The 19082-nt window shown below is 36.3% G+C and overlaps 1 protein-coding gene across 8 annotated transcripts in view; it reads right to left on the bottom strand.

Annotated features, from left to right (window-relative positions):
- GRIK2 (glutamate ionotropic receptor kainate type subunit 2) overlaps nucleotides 1-19082 on the bottom strand; it is a 382225-nt gene that overhangs the window by 74141 nt on the left and 289002 nt on the right. For 5 of the 8 annotated variants that reach the window (XM_065055279.1, XM_065055280.1, XM_065055278.1 and 2 more), the window contains 1 exon segment: nucleotides 18404-18621. In XM_065055279.1, coding sequence (XP_064911351.1) covers nucleotides 18404-18621 — 218 coding nt within the window. 8 annotated transcript variants of the gene reach the window in all.

The following is a 19082-nucleotide window of genomic DNA, read 5'->3' as shown; positions in this document are numbered from 1 at the left end:
GCAGTTCCTGTGTGGCCAAGCATTGAAAAGTTGCTTATACTTTTTAGAAAAATAAACAAATATCCAAGCTAGCCTCGAACTGGAGAATTTTCTGAACTAATGTCTTTAAATATTTATGCTCTAAAGAAATGAGAACATGTTGTTTGTTTCCTATGAACATGCTCCAAAAGCAGCATTTACACTCATCTACAGTACTGTGATCACCCAGGGAGCCAATTCTTCTTCCAGACTCATTGCACTGGATCTGTTTTCTTCAGTGAGAGAAGAAATCGCAACATTCTGGTTTAAAACTAATAAAATCTGATCACTTCATACAAATCCCTATATGGATATCTGTCTAACATTTTAGCTGTTGTTAAAGTGACTCTTTTAGAGCTGATGACATGAAAGCCATAATATTCTTATTTTCTGAAAGCTGATAAACCGGTATTCTTAGTATAGATAAAGTGTAAGGAAGCACTTTCTTTCCCATAGGAAATTCTTCCACTCATGTTCTTTGATGCCAACTAATTTTCACATCTGCTAGTTCCCTATTGATTGCTACAACTTGGCACTTTTGTAGAGTGTCTGATGAGGCAATTCTATTCAATGACACCACTTCCTCTTCAACAAAAGGAGTGGAGTAAAATAGTAGTGTGCTTCCTATACCTTCAGGGGAAATACTGTGTGCAAGTTATGCAGACAAACATGTAGTCATCATTTATATGTGTGTATGTGGCGAAGAAGAGCGTTTGTTCCTTTTATACTGAACAATTGCCTATGTAAAATTATGCAAAGTAGATCTGTTTTGAATTTTTTAAGCAAATGAGGAGTCATTCTTGGTTCCACTTAAAAAATCCATCTCAAAATACATGGTATTCACTATGCAAATAAGCTTGAAATTAGTCATCACTTAAAATATGATCCAAACATATATTTACAGATCAGTAATGCACATTAGAGAATATCAGAAAAAAGTATGGTTGTTTTGCTGTCCTTGAATAAAAAGACTTCAAAGATTATTTTTTCAAGCAAAATGAAATAATTTCTTCTTGACACATATTACATTAATGAAATATTTCATTTTAAATTAAAACAGTGAGTAATGTCAATTATCTAATAGTCCTCATTTATAATGCTGCGGGAAACACCAGCATGACAAAAAGAATAGCACTGCATGTTTAAATTAAAGATCAAATAAAACATTTTGGATTTTACTTTAAACTTCAAATTCCTTAAGCAGTAATGACCACAAATCATTCTTTATACAGTCTTACTTAGAAGTAGCTCTCATTTTTTTTTCTTTTTATTTTTTTTTTTTGCTATATCTTTAAACCTAGATTCACAAGGCATTGAAACACCTAATACCTGCTGAAAGCAATGGGAGCTTATTTATAAAAAGAACATAGAAAGAAGAAATAAGGATATAGCTCCAACTTAGGATTTTCAGGTTGCACAAATATTTTAACAGATTACTCCCATAATAACTCATTTGCTTTAAGTTGAACCAGTACAACTAAAGAAAAAAAAAAATATTTGGAGCCAAGACAGAAAAGAAAGAAGTTTTTATCTCTTCACCTAATTTTTTTCTTCTAAAGAGTAGAATCAGACATAATTTATTCTACTGGCAATATTTTAGAAAAACTGCCACAGATTTTCACTAACATATCTAAATCAAGACTATGATTCACCTGTTACAGTTAATAAAACAGGGTCAGGACAGAGGTCTATAATTGTCCATAACATCTGTTAGCATGGGGCCTGTAACAGTTTTGGCCTGTCTTAAGGAATATCCTCCCAAATGATATCTGGGCTCCACCCCAAGATAATAGCCCAGGAGATATCAAGTACGTGCCAAACACTTTTCCTAACAGGTTGCTTGTGTATAGCCACCTAATATTTGTGGAAAAAGTGAGTTTAGCCCAGTGACCTTGATTTTAAAAATGGTCCCAGCTGGTTTTATTTGGTACTAAAAACAAAAATACATCCTTAAAGTTTACAAGACAGTAACATATAACACATTTCAAACAATATAACTGTAATACTATATAAAGATGTCTGTATATATATTTATATTATTTTGTAATGAATATTTATTCATACATTTTACTTTAATGTCTAAATAATTTACTTCAAAATTCTTACTTCAAAAGTAAGACATTTGGGCAATGCCCTTACTAATTTCCTTTAACTTTTGGTCAGCACTGAATTGGTGAAGTAGTTGGACTAGATGATCATTGTAAGTCCCTTCCAACTGAAATCTATTCTATTCATTTCTACAGGGTGTTTCAAAAAGATGGACCCAGTTTCACAATGGCAACATGTTACAATTACACAAAAATATACAAATGGTTTAATGAGTTTTAGTAAACTTTTTTTATAAATGCTCCATATTCCTTCTACCTGCTGTACAGACATCGTAACTGTAGTTGAGTTCACCACAAACAGCTCTCAAATGGGTTCATCTTTTTGAAACACATTCCATTCCATTCCATTCCATTCCATTCCATTCCATTCCATTCCATTCCATTCCATTCCATACTATCCTATTCTATTAATTTTCTCTCTGTTTCACCTTCTAACAAGGAAGCCCAAAAGTACAGAAAAATAAAATTTTCAAAAGAGAATTAACAATTCAGAGTCTGTAAGAGGGTGTGGTTTGTCCTTTATGTGGGGAAATTTTATTTTTTCTATAAACAAGTTCATTAGTTTTGCTATGCCAGCCTATTAATCTCCCCTATGCATGCAGAAGCCCAAACATTTGAATAGAACTGGACTGTACAATTAAAGGAACAGGAAACAATGTGTTGTCATCTTCAGGCTTAAATGTGATGACATATTCTAAAAATTTACTATGACAATTCTTTTTCTTGCTTATTCTTGCTATTCTCTTTTAATACAGGAAGAACAAACAAACAAATGGTGCCTCTCCTCTAAATGCTCTAAGAGTTGCTCTAACAGCTATAAATGAAACCATATCACAGTTTCGGAAATCCAAATACTATCTTAGAGGATGACAAACATGTTAGGAGCTTGAAGTGATTTTAAAAATTATAATCTGTATACATCCTCAGATTTTTCATCACTGCTTGATTAACACCTCCTGATGTCTAAGAATTCAGTTAACCCAACTTGCTGAACTGTACCCTTCGATTTAAAGTTTTGTCCTGGTTTTGCTAAAAACAAGTTTCTCTTTTAGTGAATTTGCCTGTCAGCTAAAGCCTTCAAATTAACTGCATTTTCCTAGAGAACCAGACACTTGTTTTTGGTAAACCTAGCAACGGAATGCAAACTTATTGATAAGCACGGATGGACATCTCGCGAGAGGGGCAACGAGAAACAAGTGACCAAGAAACTGACCAACTGTGTATAACATTCCATTCACCTGAATACTTCATATAAAAGTGCGAGATCACAAGGATCTTGTCCCTTTTCCCTTTTTTCCTTATGGCCGACATTAGGAGAGGACCTTGCTAGTCGTCCCTGCAAACTGAGGCCTAGTGAGAGACTGAATCCAGCTCCGATTGGCTGCAGAGTCTAATCCAGGACTTTGGTTGCCGGCTCTGCAGTTGCTGAGACTTTCAAGATTGGTTTTGTATATTTTGTATTATTTTCTCAATTCTTTTTAGTAGCATTAGTAAAACATTGTTAATTTTTCCAACTCTCTTCTCTCTGTCCTTCTTTCCCTCCCGATCACCTGTCCTGAGTGGGGGGGGGGGGGGGGAGAGGGAGGGGCAAAAAGGGGAAAGTGGAGGGGAGAGGGTGTTAACAATACATCTGCCAGGGTTTTATTGTCACCCCGCAATCTAAACCCTCGACAAGTTTCTACAAAAATTCTGACACAGAATATGTCAAGATTACCACAGGTTCCAAGGAAATATGCAAAAAATGCAAACACATTACTGGTCCACAGACCAAAAGCCTGTACCTGTCACTCTAATTTAATTAAAAAAAAAAAAAATAATTAAACCATAAATGAAGAAATGACAAGTTATACAGCAGATGACACAGCAACACCTGCTCTCCTGGTGGAGGATAAATGTATTAAACCTTTAATATGATCAAGCATATGGAGTCACATGAACAAAGCGAAATGGTGGATTGTGTTTCTTGTTTGTTATTTTTACTTTTTTTTTTGAAAGGCAGGCTTTTGCAATCACTGGCTTATGTTTAGGAAGTTACCAGTTCAATATTTTTAAATATGATGTTTACAAACACAGAACAGAAATTTGGCCACAGTCTAACTCAGACTGTAAGCCAAAGTGTGAACTTCTTCTATTATTTGGAAGACATTTTTTGACGTATGATGTGGATAATGCAAAATTGCTGGCAGGACCTCTTTGAGCACGGACGGGCGGGCCGGCGAGAGTAATGAGTGTAATTCAATATGAATTTAACATCAATACTCTTTAATGAACTCTTAACAACACTGAATATCAATGTCTGCCAGACCACGTTTTTCCAACACTTATATACTCTATACTTAGTGGCCACGCGACAAACACAGGCAACGATTGGTTGCTCTCTGCAGTCACGCGTCCCTCCGTCTATGGTGATTAGCTGCAGGGCACTGTCCACGAGCTGTTCACGCGCAGTGATGACAGTGCCCTTCCTGCAGCCTGGGTTGAGGGCAGACCAGCTTCTGTTTACTTCCTTTCAGTCTTTGGTGTCTCTAGGAAAAAACTCCGTGCAGGTGCTAGCCTGCACCACAGCCACATCAAGCGCTGGCTTGTTCATAGCACACAGCCAAAAACTCTTTCTGGTAAAAACTCTCCACAGTTTTTCTCTTTGTTGTTGTTGTTATTGTGTGTTTATTTCAGTGCCAATGTATAAAAAAAGAAACTCTTCATGGCCATTAAACCAATAATCTAAAATAAATATGCCCACAATACTAGTTAAGTCAGTCAGTTTTACTACGGAAATAGAATTATTTGTATTATTCCTTGTAATATTAATTAATCACAGACATTCCCTGCATTCATACTGCAGTTTATACATATATGAAATTTGCCTAGCACTTAAACAGTGACCAGAAATGTGATAAGATGCATCTTACATACTTGCAGCCACGCACAAATTAAGCATCTAGACCAAGGTACTAATCTAAGCTTATTGACTACAGTCAATGGGAAAAGTTCAGTAATTCTGGAGAATGCTGTCCGTCTAAGGGAGTTACCTAAAACAGTATGGAAGAACTGCTTTCTAGTTTTCCGTCAGTTTCTTTCCAGTGCCACTAAAAGGCAACTAGGCGGGTACTTGAAGGGACAGCAGGTATCTACATTTTGGTGTGGGGAGATACCTCCCCTATGTCTTTCAAAAACTGTATCTTCCCCAGTAAAACAAATCACCTGAGGGGGCTGCTTTCTGGCTTTGAGACCAAAACACGTGATCATATTATACTTTTCTATTGAATGCTCTCAGTCAACAGTTGGGATTTTTTTTCTTTACAAATCCACCAATATATTCCATGCATTTTGAGAAATTTCAGGAATATGACTTATTCCTGGTTTTACTCATTATCATTTTAAGGATGCCATGCTTTGTTTTACAATCCTTATATTTATAAAAGAATAATAAATTACCTTTGCTACGCACTTTACCTATGAAGCTACATTAATGGTTAACTATATTATTAAAATAGGGTTTGTGTAATGCAATATAATATAATAAAATATAATATAAAAAAAAAAAGACAAATATAGTTACAGGGGGCTTTTATGGATTTTATTCCATCACTATCATCAACAAATGTAAAAATAAAAAAAAGAAAATCTCATATCACATGGTGTTACAACTTCAACCCTTGTAGGTTCTAGTGGTTTTGCTGTTAGATTTATTCCACTAAAATTTAGAGATTCAACTTATCGAATTCTGTATTTCTGAAAGGAAAACTGAAGACCTGAAGATTATACCAAGAGTCTTAATGTTTTTTGGATATGTTAAAAAAATTGTTTGGACTACTTAGAAGTCAAGCTCAACTTGAAAATAAATCCAGAAATCCACTATTAGCTGAATAAAAATGTAAAAAATAATGGCCTCAATATTGCTGATGAGACGAACCTTAAAGTTTCTCTTTAATCCCCCTTTCATCTTTGAAGATCTGACCTGAGAAAGCCAAATTCTCTCTTAATCTCAGAATAAAGACTTCTTGCATGAGACACCTGTCACTGGAAAAGGAAGCTATAACTGAAATTTCAGTGTTTCCTCTGCTGCTGCTTCTGATTTTATGGGTAGCCAAACCACTGACTAGAATAACATTGTTGGATTGCACATCTATAATGAACTATGTTCAGCATCTCTATTTCAAGGAACAAAAGCTGCATCAGAAATACTAGGTGTAGTTATGAAATAAATTAAGGAACTAAACTGGGCTTTTTTGTTCAGTCCAAGTAAATTCCTCAGCAATTGGACCTGAATAAAGATACACTTGAACAATAATCACCTAGATAGGCTTAGATAGAAATTCTAGCATGAAAGAAGCTATTCTCAGAGCTTCTTCACAAAACAAGGTAAAAGGCTGAAAGAAGACCCTTCCCAAGAAATCACAGAAAATGTTTGGTCTTCCTTCTTCACAGAAAGTTCCTTTAAGGAAAGTAGAAACATACAAAAGAGCATGAAACTTCTATCAGGCATGTCATAGAAGCTACTTAAGAGTTTTGGAAGATTCCTTGTGATTCAAGGGAGGTAAATATCTCTTGTATAAATGTGGTCAATGGGGCAGAGTCTAGTTTGGAGGCCTGTATCTAGTGGAGTGCCTCAAGGGTCAGTACTGGGATCAGTATTATCCAATATATTCATCAATTACTTGGATGAGGGAATAGAGTGTACTATGAGCAAGTTTGCTGATGACACCAAGCTGGGAGGAGTGGCTGACATGCCAGAAGGCTGTGCTGCCATCCAGTGAGACCTGCACAGGCTGGAGAGTTGGGCAGGGAAAAATTTAATGAAATATAACAAGGGAAAATGTCTTGCATCTGGGTAGGAACAACCCCAGGTTCCAGTATAAGCTGGGGAATGACCTATTAGAGAGCAGCGTAGGGGAAAAGGACCTGGGGGTCCTGGTGGACAGCAGGATGATCATGAGCCAGCGCTGTGCCCTTGTGGCCAAGAAGGTCAGTGGCATCCTGGGGTGTATTAGAAGGGGGGTGGTTAGTAGGTCGAGAGAGGTCCTCCTTCCCCTCTACTCTGCCCTGGTGAGACCACATCTGGAATATTGTGTCCCGTTCTGGGGCCCTCTGTTCAAGAAGGACAGGGAACTGCTGGAGGGAGTCTAGTGCAGAGCCACAAAGATGATCTAGGGAGTGGAGCATCTCCCTTATGAGGAAAGGCTGAGGGGGTCTCTTTAGCTTGGAGAAGAGGAGACTGAGGGGTGACCTTATTAATGTGTATAAATATATAAAGGGTGAGTGTCATGAGGATGGAGCCAGGCTCTTCTCGGTGACAGCCAACGGTAGGACAAGGGGTAATAGGTTCAAACTGAAACACAAGAGGTTCCACTTAAATTTGAGAAGAAACTTCTTCACAGTGAGGATGACAGAACACTGGAACAGGCTGCCCAGGGGGTTGTGGAGTCACCTACTCTGAAGATATTCAAAACCTGACTGGATGCCTTCCTGTGTAACCTCTTCTAGGTGTTTCTGCTCCGGCAGGGGGATTGGACTAGATGATCTTTTGAGGTCCCTTCCAATCCCTAACATTCTGTGATTCTGTGAAATAGAAAGAGAGTAAGAGCAAAAGAAATAGGAACAGAACAGTTTCTATTTTACCACTGGCCTTCTGTTGCGTAAGAAAGTAAAAGTTCTTCAAAGAAAGACCAAAAACTTCAAGACTTCAAAGGCCTCCAGAATGTTTGCTGTGTTTTACAGGTTGTTTAGGGGAGCTGATTTCAATTCTCAAATGCAAAATTAACTACTCAACTGCAAACATTTTAAGGTAAACAATACTACATCCTTTACTAAATTTTAAAATGCCTAGTTTCCTAATAGTATGTATTAATATAATAAAAGCTCCCAAACTCCTCTCAAATCACATTTACAACAAAATTCATGTAATAACTTATTTGTAATGTTAGGTTGGTGGTTGGACTCAATGACCTTAAAGGTCTTTTCCAACCTGAATGATAGCATGGTCCCGTGATTCCAAAACATGGTTTAGTATGTTTTCTGTGTAAATCAGTAATTTATATTGTGTAGACTAAGGATTTTGAATACATCAAGTACAAGTTCAATTAATGAATGGGTACTGAAAAAAGCTTAATAGGCATCCATATCAAATAAAGCTTATGTAATTATGACCATAGGTGTATTGCAAAAAGAATGGTTTAACCATTTTTGACAAGCATTCTGTTTGGAGCAATGAATAACTCTGGAGAAGAAATTCATCAGCATAGTAAGATTTTAGGTGGCATCCAGGGCAATTCTGGCACTGAAAATATTTCTCTACACAATATAATGCTAATACAGTTGGACAACACCTCGGTAGTATCATATATAAGCTGACAAGGCGGAACCAAGAGTTCAGCTCTGCTAATGAAATGAGGCTTTCAGGCTGCTTGAATGGGCAGGAACTCAACACTGAAGGCTGCTCATATGGCAAGCTCTCACACAAAACTGGCTAAACTGAGAGACAGAACACTCCGGAGAATTGTTTCTGAATCACATTCCCAGGTTGAGCCATAGATCAAATCTACAAACTTTACATCTCTACTTGGTGACAGATCTATTTGCTTTGAAGAGTAAGGTGATTTTTTTTTCAAACTCTGATAGTTAAAAATGTTCTCAGATGTACTCCCAATTTCCTAAACAAACCCTAACTCTGAAACCTCTCTCTCATACAGAATGCTGTTTGCAGTTTAAGGATTCTCTATGATCTAGCTCAGTTCTGTTTCTCACCTTTCTCATGATCTAAGGACAGACATAAAGAGAAAAAAAAGCTGAGAAGAGAAAAGGAAAGTGTTGTTGCCCTACCTCCTGAGGGAAAGCAGCAGGAGCAGCAGAGAAAGGTGATAAGACTAGATAGCAAGTAGGTTATGCATTTCTGAGGAAAAAGCCTTGTAACTAAACCTATGATCAGAACCCATAGTTCAGTCATTCTCTTAAACCTGATCCTATCAACAGTGCCATTACAGGCCCTGAGGAGGCCAGAAAGCGAAGGTGAGAAAAAGGAAACAAAATGTTAAAAAAACACTACAATAGTATTTAAGGACAACATACATTCTGAAAGTGTCAGCAATTGCTGCTGATTTTCTCATCCTCACACCTCTGAAAGTCTAGGCAACACAACTCACTTCCCAAAGGGTGTGGATTCCCAGTGGATTTCACATTTAGCAGGGTGATACAAGATCATCCTGCCATGAAAAACGACACCCTCTGCTTCCCTCACATCAGTACTCACATTCTATAATAGCAGCCAGAGCAGCTTTCTTCACAACTGAAAAGTAAACATGCAACAACAACAAAAGATTCATTTTCAGTTGGATCAGAAAGCTGGGCTGATTCTTGCTACAGCTCTGTGATGTGTAGAGCCAACAGAGCTTGTGGTTGAAGGCCAGAAAAGAGGTTGGACTACTCACAGTTAGACTGGTTTAATTTGATCCCAAAATAACACATCAAAAAAGCTATTGAGAGATATGGCCAAAAGCAATTTGCAGTGATTAATAGTGATTAAACTCCATCTGACTTCAAAGGAAAAAGCCCCTACTTTTCTTGTCTTTAGTGGCATCCGTATTTATTCTCAAAAAAAATAACAACAACAACAACAACAAAAATGGATTTCTCTTAACTACAAAGTTATTTTTTGGATACCTAGGTTATAACATTCATCTGAATCAGCTACATTTGTAGAAATTCCTGTCTTTTGCTGTTAAAATTTTCTGACACAATTATTTAGGACTCAAAGTATGGTTTGGATAATATTTGTATACTATCAAGCTTGACTGTCTTTACATAAATGCACAGTAAATTTGTAATTTTTTTCCCCTCTGGGCTCTGATTTCTTCTATGCTGTATTTCTATCCAAGCCAGTTCTATTCAGGCAAACCTCAACATGTACCTACAGTATGGATCATTATTGCTTGTGCACTAATTAATGTATATTTTTGTCAGATGGAATTTTCAAAAATAACAAAAATGTCAGCTTCTTACTGATATGTTCCTTTTAGATTTACATTTTATTTACACTGAGAAATACTTATCGAACAGGAAAGCCAGATGGGACCATAGGTTACACAGTTTAGCTCACCTGAGATTTCTGTGAGGAGATCAGCATAAAACATTTTCTCCTATGAATATTTGGGGCAAGGCATAAACAGATGCTGAGAAGCTTTTTCCTAATGTCAACTTTTACTTCATCTTTGATGTTTTTCTTTGACTTCCTTTCAAAAATAACTAATGGAGACCTCAATTCATGTGTTAATGATTTTATTTAGTATTTTAATCATTGTGAATGAATAATCTAGATTTCAGTGGAAAGATATATATATTTCTTTGAGAGGACCTCAAAAAGCATTTATACATGTTTCATCAGTTTCTAAGAGCTGTAGCTGGCGACAGGTGTAAATGATAAATACGAATCTCCTGATTTTGGAGCATACTTATTCATGAATATCACATGTTATCCCACAGCTTGTAAAGAGTGCTAACTATGTAGATATATGGCATAATGCGTTATAAATCTTTGCAGAAATGAAAAGCTGACTAGTCCTTTTGTTCATCTTTTCCAGCCCATAATGTAGGAACAGGGGAAAATGGTATGAGGAGTGGGGAAAGGAAATGGAGAAGACATGGACAAAGGCATGAGTGGAATGGTAGTGGATTTCTACCACATTCTATCTATTTTTAGTTTCATGCCTCAGCACTGAGATGCAACAGACAGACAAACATATGCTCCTGTTTACTACAGGAACACTAACGGCTCTGACAACCTCAGAGTAGGGAGAAGGGTCAAGACAGCATTAAACCATTTCAGTCACTTTGTCCCAGTACCTCTAGAGTTGGTTGGAATTAGGCCCTTTATGGGAATTAGTTCTGCTTTCTGCCCTCATATTTATGACAGTTCACCTTAAATAACTTAATGGTACCAAATTTATCAGAATTTCTTCTATGTAGAATTCAAGTGTACTGCTGCACTTATCATAGCCTGTGTTAATGCATCATCTAGCCTACCTACCTCTACCTAGTTTCCTTGATCTTTTAAAGAGATAAGTAGAACTCAGTGAGGCAGAGGTGTTTCAAAGTCTCTGGATAAAGCCTGTATCTCATCCTCACAGACTCTATCAATGCAGATTCAGTTCTTAGAAGTATATGGAGCAACCACAGACCCGGCTTTACAGGTTTGCAACTGTGCCTGCTTTTTTTTGTACATTCAAAGAAGAAGTGGTTAACTGAGTAGGTGCTCCTGCAGAGGGCATAATCACGGGAAAAGGGAATAGCTTTCAATTGTATGTGTTTCTAGCAGATAGGCCTAAACCATGATGATCAAAAAGAAGGAACAAAAAATTACATGGTATTTATATTCAATTCCCTTTTTAATCAAAAGTGCCACATATGTTTTTTATGCATAAGAACAAGTGTGTATTTGTTACATTCAAATGCAACGTATCTATAAAGTGAAATAATTTGAAAGCAAACTGAGCATGCATCTGTGGTATCTGCTACCAATTATATTTAAGCATTATCCAGATCAGCACATAGAGGCTGGGACTCAATACATTGCTTTCCATTAGTCATTGTCAGTGAATATTTGAGAAGCTTAGAAGTTGTGTCCTTCTTTCATCTTTGACTTGCAATAATTCCACCAAATAATTGATAGACACTGCTAAACTTCATGCTGTTTTATTTGCAGCATTCAACTAGAGGATCTATGTGTGTATATGCCCATGTGCTTGTACATGTGTATTTATTTATTAAACAGATAAATGTCGTTTACCTATTGTAATGTTCAAACCCAGGTTTGAAAAAACCCACTGAAGTTATACTGGCTTTATGAGTGCCAATACCAGCATCACTCATTACAAATGAATGGCATTCAAACCTTTATATTTCCTGCTATTCTTTGTTTTATGTCAGGGGATCTGTCACTTGTACTCCAGTTGCAAGCAATGAGAAAATTCTCCTACAGTTCCTTCTTCCATACTTAAGAAACTATTTCTGAGATTTGGCAATGTGTAGCTAGAGCTTAATTCTATCTCCTTTAAAAACAGGCTGAGAATTCAGAAGAGGAAAATAGATAGTAAGCATTGAATTGTTGCTCCCCTCCCCCAAATTTCCTGAGATAGGTCGTAATAAAGTGTCTAGGGTTAAAAACAGGGGCCATGGAACTGAAATGGATCCTCGTGGAGAAAAGGTGGTACAGGAAGAAATGAAGAATATTGTAAAAAAGTAGAGTTGCCATATAAAAACAGAACCTGAAGAAAAAAAGGAAAGTAATTGGCAAATGTCAATGATAAATAGAATAGTCTATCAGATAATTCTAAGGTCTGTGAGTCACCTTTCCTGAATTAGTCCTCTATCTGCCTTTCACCAAGTGATCTCAGAAAAGATGCATTCCCTTTTAGTGCTTCAGCTTCCTTATCAGCAAAACAAGGATATAAAATATACAACTCTCACAGAGAACTGAAGAGACCTCTAATTTGTGGTACAAAAGTAACGACACTAATCTACTGCTATTAGAGAATGAAAAATTACTTTGTTTTTTACTCTGTGGTATGCAAATGCCTAGTAACCATAACTGAGAAAAGTCCCATTGTGCATGGTACTGTAAAAAATCATAGAAAGAGAAAAAAATACACTGAAATGTAGAGATATGAAAAAATGTGAAAACCAAAAGTACATAGCAACTTCACACACACACAGACAAAAAAAGTCTTAAAATTATAGACTACATATGTGCTGTAGTACTTTGTGTGTGAGGATGGAGAACTGTGGTACAAGTAGAAGTTGGGTGGAATTAACATTGATCTTTTCTATTTCAGAACTGTCATTCAGCAAGAAAACAGACACTGGAATTTTGAGAAACATAGGCTGAGAGACCACAGAAAACAGAGGCAATGAACAATCTGAGCTTTTTTTCATCCAAGAACAGCTAGTGTGAGATGGGCATCTTTAATTAAAATAATAGTTTTGTTGGTTTTTTTTTATTATTCCAAACAGGAAGGAAGACAGGCTTCAGAAAATTGAAAATGCTCAAGGGTGACTAAAGCAGTCAAGAGAAAGGAAAAAATTCCACAGTTTCAGAAACACCAAAACATGTGTCAGGAGTAGAAACTACAAGTCTAGCAGCAGATATGCCTTAGAATTTACTTTCACATTTCTTTCCTTCTAAGTCTTGGATAATACTAATTTTTTCTTTGTTTTTTCCCAATGAAATGGCCCACCAGACTCACAGACATATACCAAAGTTATAAAACTACTTCTTCCCTACTCAGACTAGGTAAGTAGATCTTAAGAGGAGTGAGTATTGAAAATTTCCTCTGTTTTCTGGCTTCTAAAAGGAGTTGTAATGTTGTATCTTATAGACCATGAGGTGGCATACAATGAACTGGAGGATCTAATAAACCTCTGGAGACAACATTCTACTTTTCTTATCAAAGCTATTTAACAGAGATGTTTGACTCACAAGGGTAACAGTGTTTTCAATGTATATCCTCTGTGCTCTCCAAGATTTTAATTTTAGCAGGCTTCAATATAGTTTGCCTGATTCCCATTTAGGTTCTCCTTCAAAAGTCACTCTTCTTTTGTATTAGTACTACACAGCTTTTGCCAGGTTCCAAAGGTTTTTTTAAGAGAGAATTCAATGGACTGCTATATAGATAATTTATGCAGAAATTACTGTCAGTCTTCTGGGCAACTACCGAGCCTCATTGTGACTGGAACTAATAACTATTACCAAGATATGATAATTTCATTTAACATTAGGAAACCATCTGGTGTCTTCATTTCTTGTTGTAATATAATGCCATTGTTTTACTCAATCCACTCTCATTAAAACACAACAAAGCAGCTAAGAAAAACATACACATAGATGATAAATTTATCCTCTCAATCGTCTTTGTGCAACCTCCCCCAGAAGTCATACTCTCACAGATTTTTGAAGTAGAAGGGGACTACCAAAATCTAATCTGACCTCCTATATAATGGAGGCTATCTATTTCATTGAGTAGCCTCTAAATCAAAAGTATAACATGTTTAGCCTATGCAGTACCTATTTTTCTCACAAAGGCTACATGTGATGGATGAATCTTGCCCACTCCTAGATAAGCTGTACAAGTGGTTAGTTACTCTCACTCTTAAAAATACTCACCTTATTTCTAGTCTGAATTTGCCTAACTTTAGCTTTGAAACATTGGATCTCATTATGCCCTTTTTTGTTAGTTTAAACAGTCATCTGCTGTCAAAGTCTCATTCCCATTAAGGCACTCACAGACCATGATCAAGTCACCTCTTGACCTTCTCTTCAGCAGATTAAACAGACAGATCTTCATTAGTCACTAACTACAATGCTTATTTTCAGACCTATAGTCATTCTTTCACCTTTAATTGAACTCTTTCCAATTTTAAACATATTTTTGAAGTGTGGTCACCAGAACAGGACACAATGGTTCATTAATAGTTTCTCTAATGCCATAAAGAAAGGCAGTGTTATTTCCTACTTGATATTCACTTGTCTATATATCAGAGAATAAAATATATACCATTTCAAACCCTCCTTTAACATAAACTGATTAAAAAAAAAGAAAGTTTTCTGAAAGGAATTTAAAATGTGAATGTTTATCCTGATGGTTTTTTGTTTGTTTGTTTGTTTTGCTTGGGTTTTTTTGGTTGTTTTTTACACACAATGCAGAAAACATATGCAACCCTTCTGTCTTTTCTATACTGTTTATGTTTTTCTATAGTATCTACATCCAGTGTTACTTCTGTCATTTAAGATGTTTTTCTGATAGTTTTTGTCTTCCTTTATCAGTTTCCTGGTTTTAAGTGCTTTTCATATTATTGTTTAGTAGTAGTAGTATCTATGAGCTGTTCAACTCTAGTAACATCTCTTAAAGCAATTTAAGTACCTTTTAAGGCAATTTAAGACAATTCCACTTACAGTCTTGTTTTAAAGTCTTTTCTTGCATTTTAATTTTCTTTGTATAAGGAAATTACATTCCTGAAGCAATTTGCTAAAACAAAAGAGAAGACAAGTTTGAGAGGTAGGACCATGCAAACCTCATGAAGTTCAACAAGGACATGCACAAGATCCTCCACATGGGCTGGGGCAATCCCAAGCACAAATACAGCCTAGGAGATGAAGGGATTGAGAGCAGCCCTATGGAGAAGGACTTAGGGGTGTTGGTTGATGAGAAGCTCAACATGACCTGGCAATGTGCTCTTGCAGCCCAGAAAGCCAACTGTATCATCAAAACTGTGGCATCAAAAGAAGCATGATCAGCAGACCCCTCTACTCTGCTCTCATGAGAACCCACATGGAGTACTTTGTCAAGTTCTCAAGTCCCCAGCATACAAAGGATCTAGATCTGTTGGACCAGGTCCAGAGAAGGCCACAAAGATGACCAGACGGCTGGAATACCTCTCCTGTGAAGATGCTGAGAGAGCTGGGGTTGTTCAACCTGGAGAAGAGAAAGCTCCAAGGAGAGCAGCCTTCCAGTACCTAAAGACAACCTACAAGAAAGCTGGAGGAGAGACTTTTTATAAAGGCATGTAGTGGTAGAACAAGGGATAATGGCTTTAAACTGAAAGAGGGTAGGTTTAGATTAGATATAAGGACGAAATTTTTCACTGTGAGGGTGGTGAGGCACTGAAACAGGCTGCCCAGATAGGTTGTGGATGTCCCATCCCTGGAAATGTTGTATGGGGCTTTGAGCAACCTGGTCTAGTGGAAAGTATCCCTGACTGTGACAAGGGTGTTTGAACTAGATGATCTTTAAGGTCCCTTCCAACCTAAACCATTCTATGATTCTATATTTTGAAAACACACAAATACAGATATACTGTGTTGACCAGAACTATAGTATTCTATTTTCTGATAACTCAGCCTCATTAGGCAAAAATACGTAATTTTACCATCTAGTTAACTCTAACAGATAGACTGTATACAAATGTTTTGGTTTATCTTTCATGAAATACATATTTAATTAGATTGTATTCCTTACATAGGTAGCTCTAGTGAATAACATTTACATCAGGCAAACTTTGGTTTCCACTTGGAAGTTGCTCCAGATACTGAATGAATCCAATGAGATTATATAGTTTCCATTTACTTTTCTTTTTGAACATGATTTTGGCCTATCAGTTGAATTAAAAGAACAGTTATAGCTACTTCTAATGCTTAGGTTTGGATCCATTGCATTAGGTAATTAATACTAATTAATTTACATACTACTAGTTAATACAGTAGACATCAGAATAATATTTGTAATTAGTTGGTTGCTAGTTGGAAAATAAATTCTTAAATATCAGTGCATTTTCTTCTCACAAAGCACTTATTAACCATGATATGTTTACACATAAAACCCAGAAAATATGTTTCTTCAACAGAATAGACTTTAATTTGACCTAAAATGTATCAGCTGAATAAAGAAAACCTGTGTCTCATACCAATTTCTTTTTTCATTCATAATGAAGAAGGAAAATTCATCAATATACTGAAAGCAATACCAAATTACTTGATTTGACGCCATGATTCTGTTGTATATAAATCTGCATTATTTCAACTGCCAATAAAAAACTTCTATGCAGGATATGCAATTGCTATTTTATTAGAACTAAATCCTGTCTATTTCTTGGATACAATATGCTAGCTGAAACATAAAATATATCTAGATAAATAAAAATAGAAGAAAAAAAAAAAAGCAGAAAGGAAGAGCTGTGCTGAAAAGGGAGCATTATATTAATATGCATAGGGGAAAAACATCCAGAGAAATAGTCTCTGTGCACTTAAAAAGCCCACATAAAGCACATACAAAAAAGAAGGAGAGAAAATTAAGGGCATGGAGAATGATAACTAAAAGGTAAGAAGATGCAGAGAAAAATGCTTCTGCCAACCAGGAAGAAAGACACTGCTAATCTAAACTTGTTTCCTAATATTTGAGAGTCTACAGTTAAAATCTGAATTAGAACTAGTTCAAAGTTTTCTGCCAGACAGAAATGAAATTAAAGCCCTATAGTGTTTCCTAGTAATGTGGTAAATACCTTGTGTCATTTCTTTATGTCCTGAGACTTAAGTAATTTTCACTCTTCTAAAACCCTGTCTTTAAACTTTCAGTGTTGTTTCTTTTAACTACTTCACATGTCCTGACATCAAGAGACCCTTAATTGAATAGTTTCTTCTATTAACTTCATCAGCTCCTTTTCCAACAAGTATTCTGCGGAAAATACTCAGAACCTTCCCAATGTATGCTATGAGTTAAACAGGTGACAACATTCTGAGTGAAGTTGAACTGATTTTCATTTCTAAGAAGAAGCTGAAAGCCCTATAATTATTATTTTTTTAATTAAAACTATGTGTACACTTTGATTGGATCTAAGGTCATAAGATTAAATAGTGACTATTTAGCCTTGACACCCAAACAAATTTTGTACTCCCCGAATCCAACGAGGGGAACTGAGCATGCATTCTTCAATTTCTGTACCAGTTTACAAGTTACCTTGGACCTCAGTTTGCCAGAAAATACTACCTGAAAGCCTTCAAAATGTACCAAAGATCAGACCGATACTGTTAAACCCCTCTCTCTTTGGAAGGTCTGAGGCATCTCTTTGCTACCAAACACAAGGAGCTATAGAACAAATCATCCTCTCTCACTTCATGCATATTTCTCACTAATTTAAAACCACTTAGATGTTTGATGAAGCTAGAAAAGAAAAATGTATGTCTAATCCAGCAGCATATTTCACTATATTTCAAATTGAATGATCTTAGTAACAGGTTAAAAGGAACAGAAAAACTGCAAGAATCTAAGGGTTTTTTATATGGACACCAAAATTCATCTGAAAGGTTCTCAAAAATACAAAGTCCAAAAGGTTATTCTCATTCAAGCCACTAATATACTTAGTGTAGAGTCTAGTTGATTGAACAAAGACTATGATTAAGTGTAATGTTATTGAATTGAAACTATAACTCCTAATCAAACAAAACTCATTCTTGTACGCAGCTATAGGAGATCTGTCTGAGCAAAATATTAATGTTTCTTCACCTACTCCACTGCTATAAACTCACATTTTTAAGCGAAAACCATCAAAGAAATTTGCTTGTTTTCCCATGACAGATTTTGCATTTGCTTCCTTTGTTATCTTGCAAATCCTCAAAAAAGTGACTTTCAGATGGTTTTGACAGCAGTAGAAATTGATCAGTTGCTCCTCATCAAGGTGCACAAACTTTCCCCCACAATCAGGATATAGGATCTTTTCAAATAGAATATAAAGCTTACCTTGAAGAAAGTCATGGTTGCTCCATCTTCAACTGCACCATACTCTATCTTTGTCTGCTTGGCCAAATCATCAGCAGAATCAATAGGGGATTCCATACGTTCCACTGTCAGAAAGGCGGCTAGGTTAGCAGTGTACGAGGAAATGATGATAAGTGTGAAAAACCACCAAATGCCTCCCACTATCCTGGTGGAGAGGGCTTTGGGCATGAGTTCAGAACCTAATGAAAACCAGGGGAGAAAGGTGAAACCAATGCACACAAAACAATTATTAGGTGTTCAGCACTTTTTGCCACAGTGGGGAGATGGAGTCACTGTGCAAAAAAATCTTTAAACTACAGGCTTACATTTTCTGTTTGTACAAATACACACAACTGAAATGAAAAATAAGAACAGATTACACTTATAAAGACAGAGTTTTTGGAGCTGTGGGAATCAAAAGATAGCAATGGGAGACTCAATGATTAGTGCCTTTTTAAAATTTATAAAGACATATACATATAGCGAAGTGGAAAAAAAAAAAGCAGTTACTTGAACTGGCTTTTCAGAAGAAATTCTAGCTGGGCTGAACCACTAAGTTAATACTAATACTGAAGTACACATGGTTCTTGATCTTCGAGGCACTAAATAAGCATTATTTAAGCATTTTGTGAAAACTCACTTCAGGAAATAAAAATAAGCA

Source organism: Columba livia, chromosome 3, assembly GCF_036013475.1.
Source record: "Columba livia isolate bColLiv1 breed racing homer chromosome 3, bColLiv1.pat.W.v2, whole genome shotgun sequence".
NCBI classification, from domain to species: Eukaryota; Metazoa; Chordata; class Aves; order Columbiformes; family Columbidae; genus Columba; species Columba livia.
The sequence above is the reverse complement of the archived record's forward strand: the minus strand, read 5'-3'. Positions and strand labels throughout refer to the sequence as shown.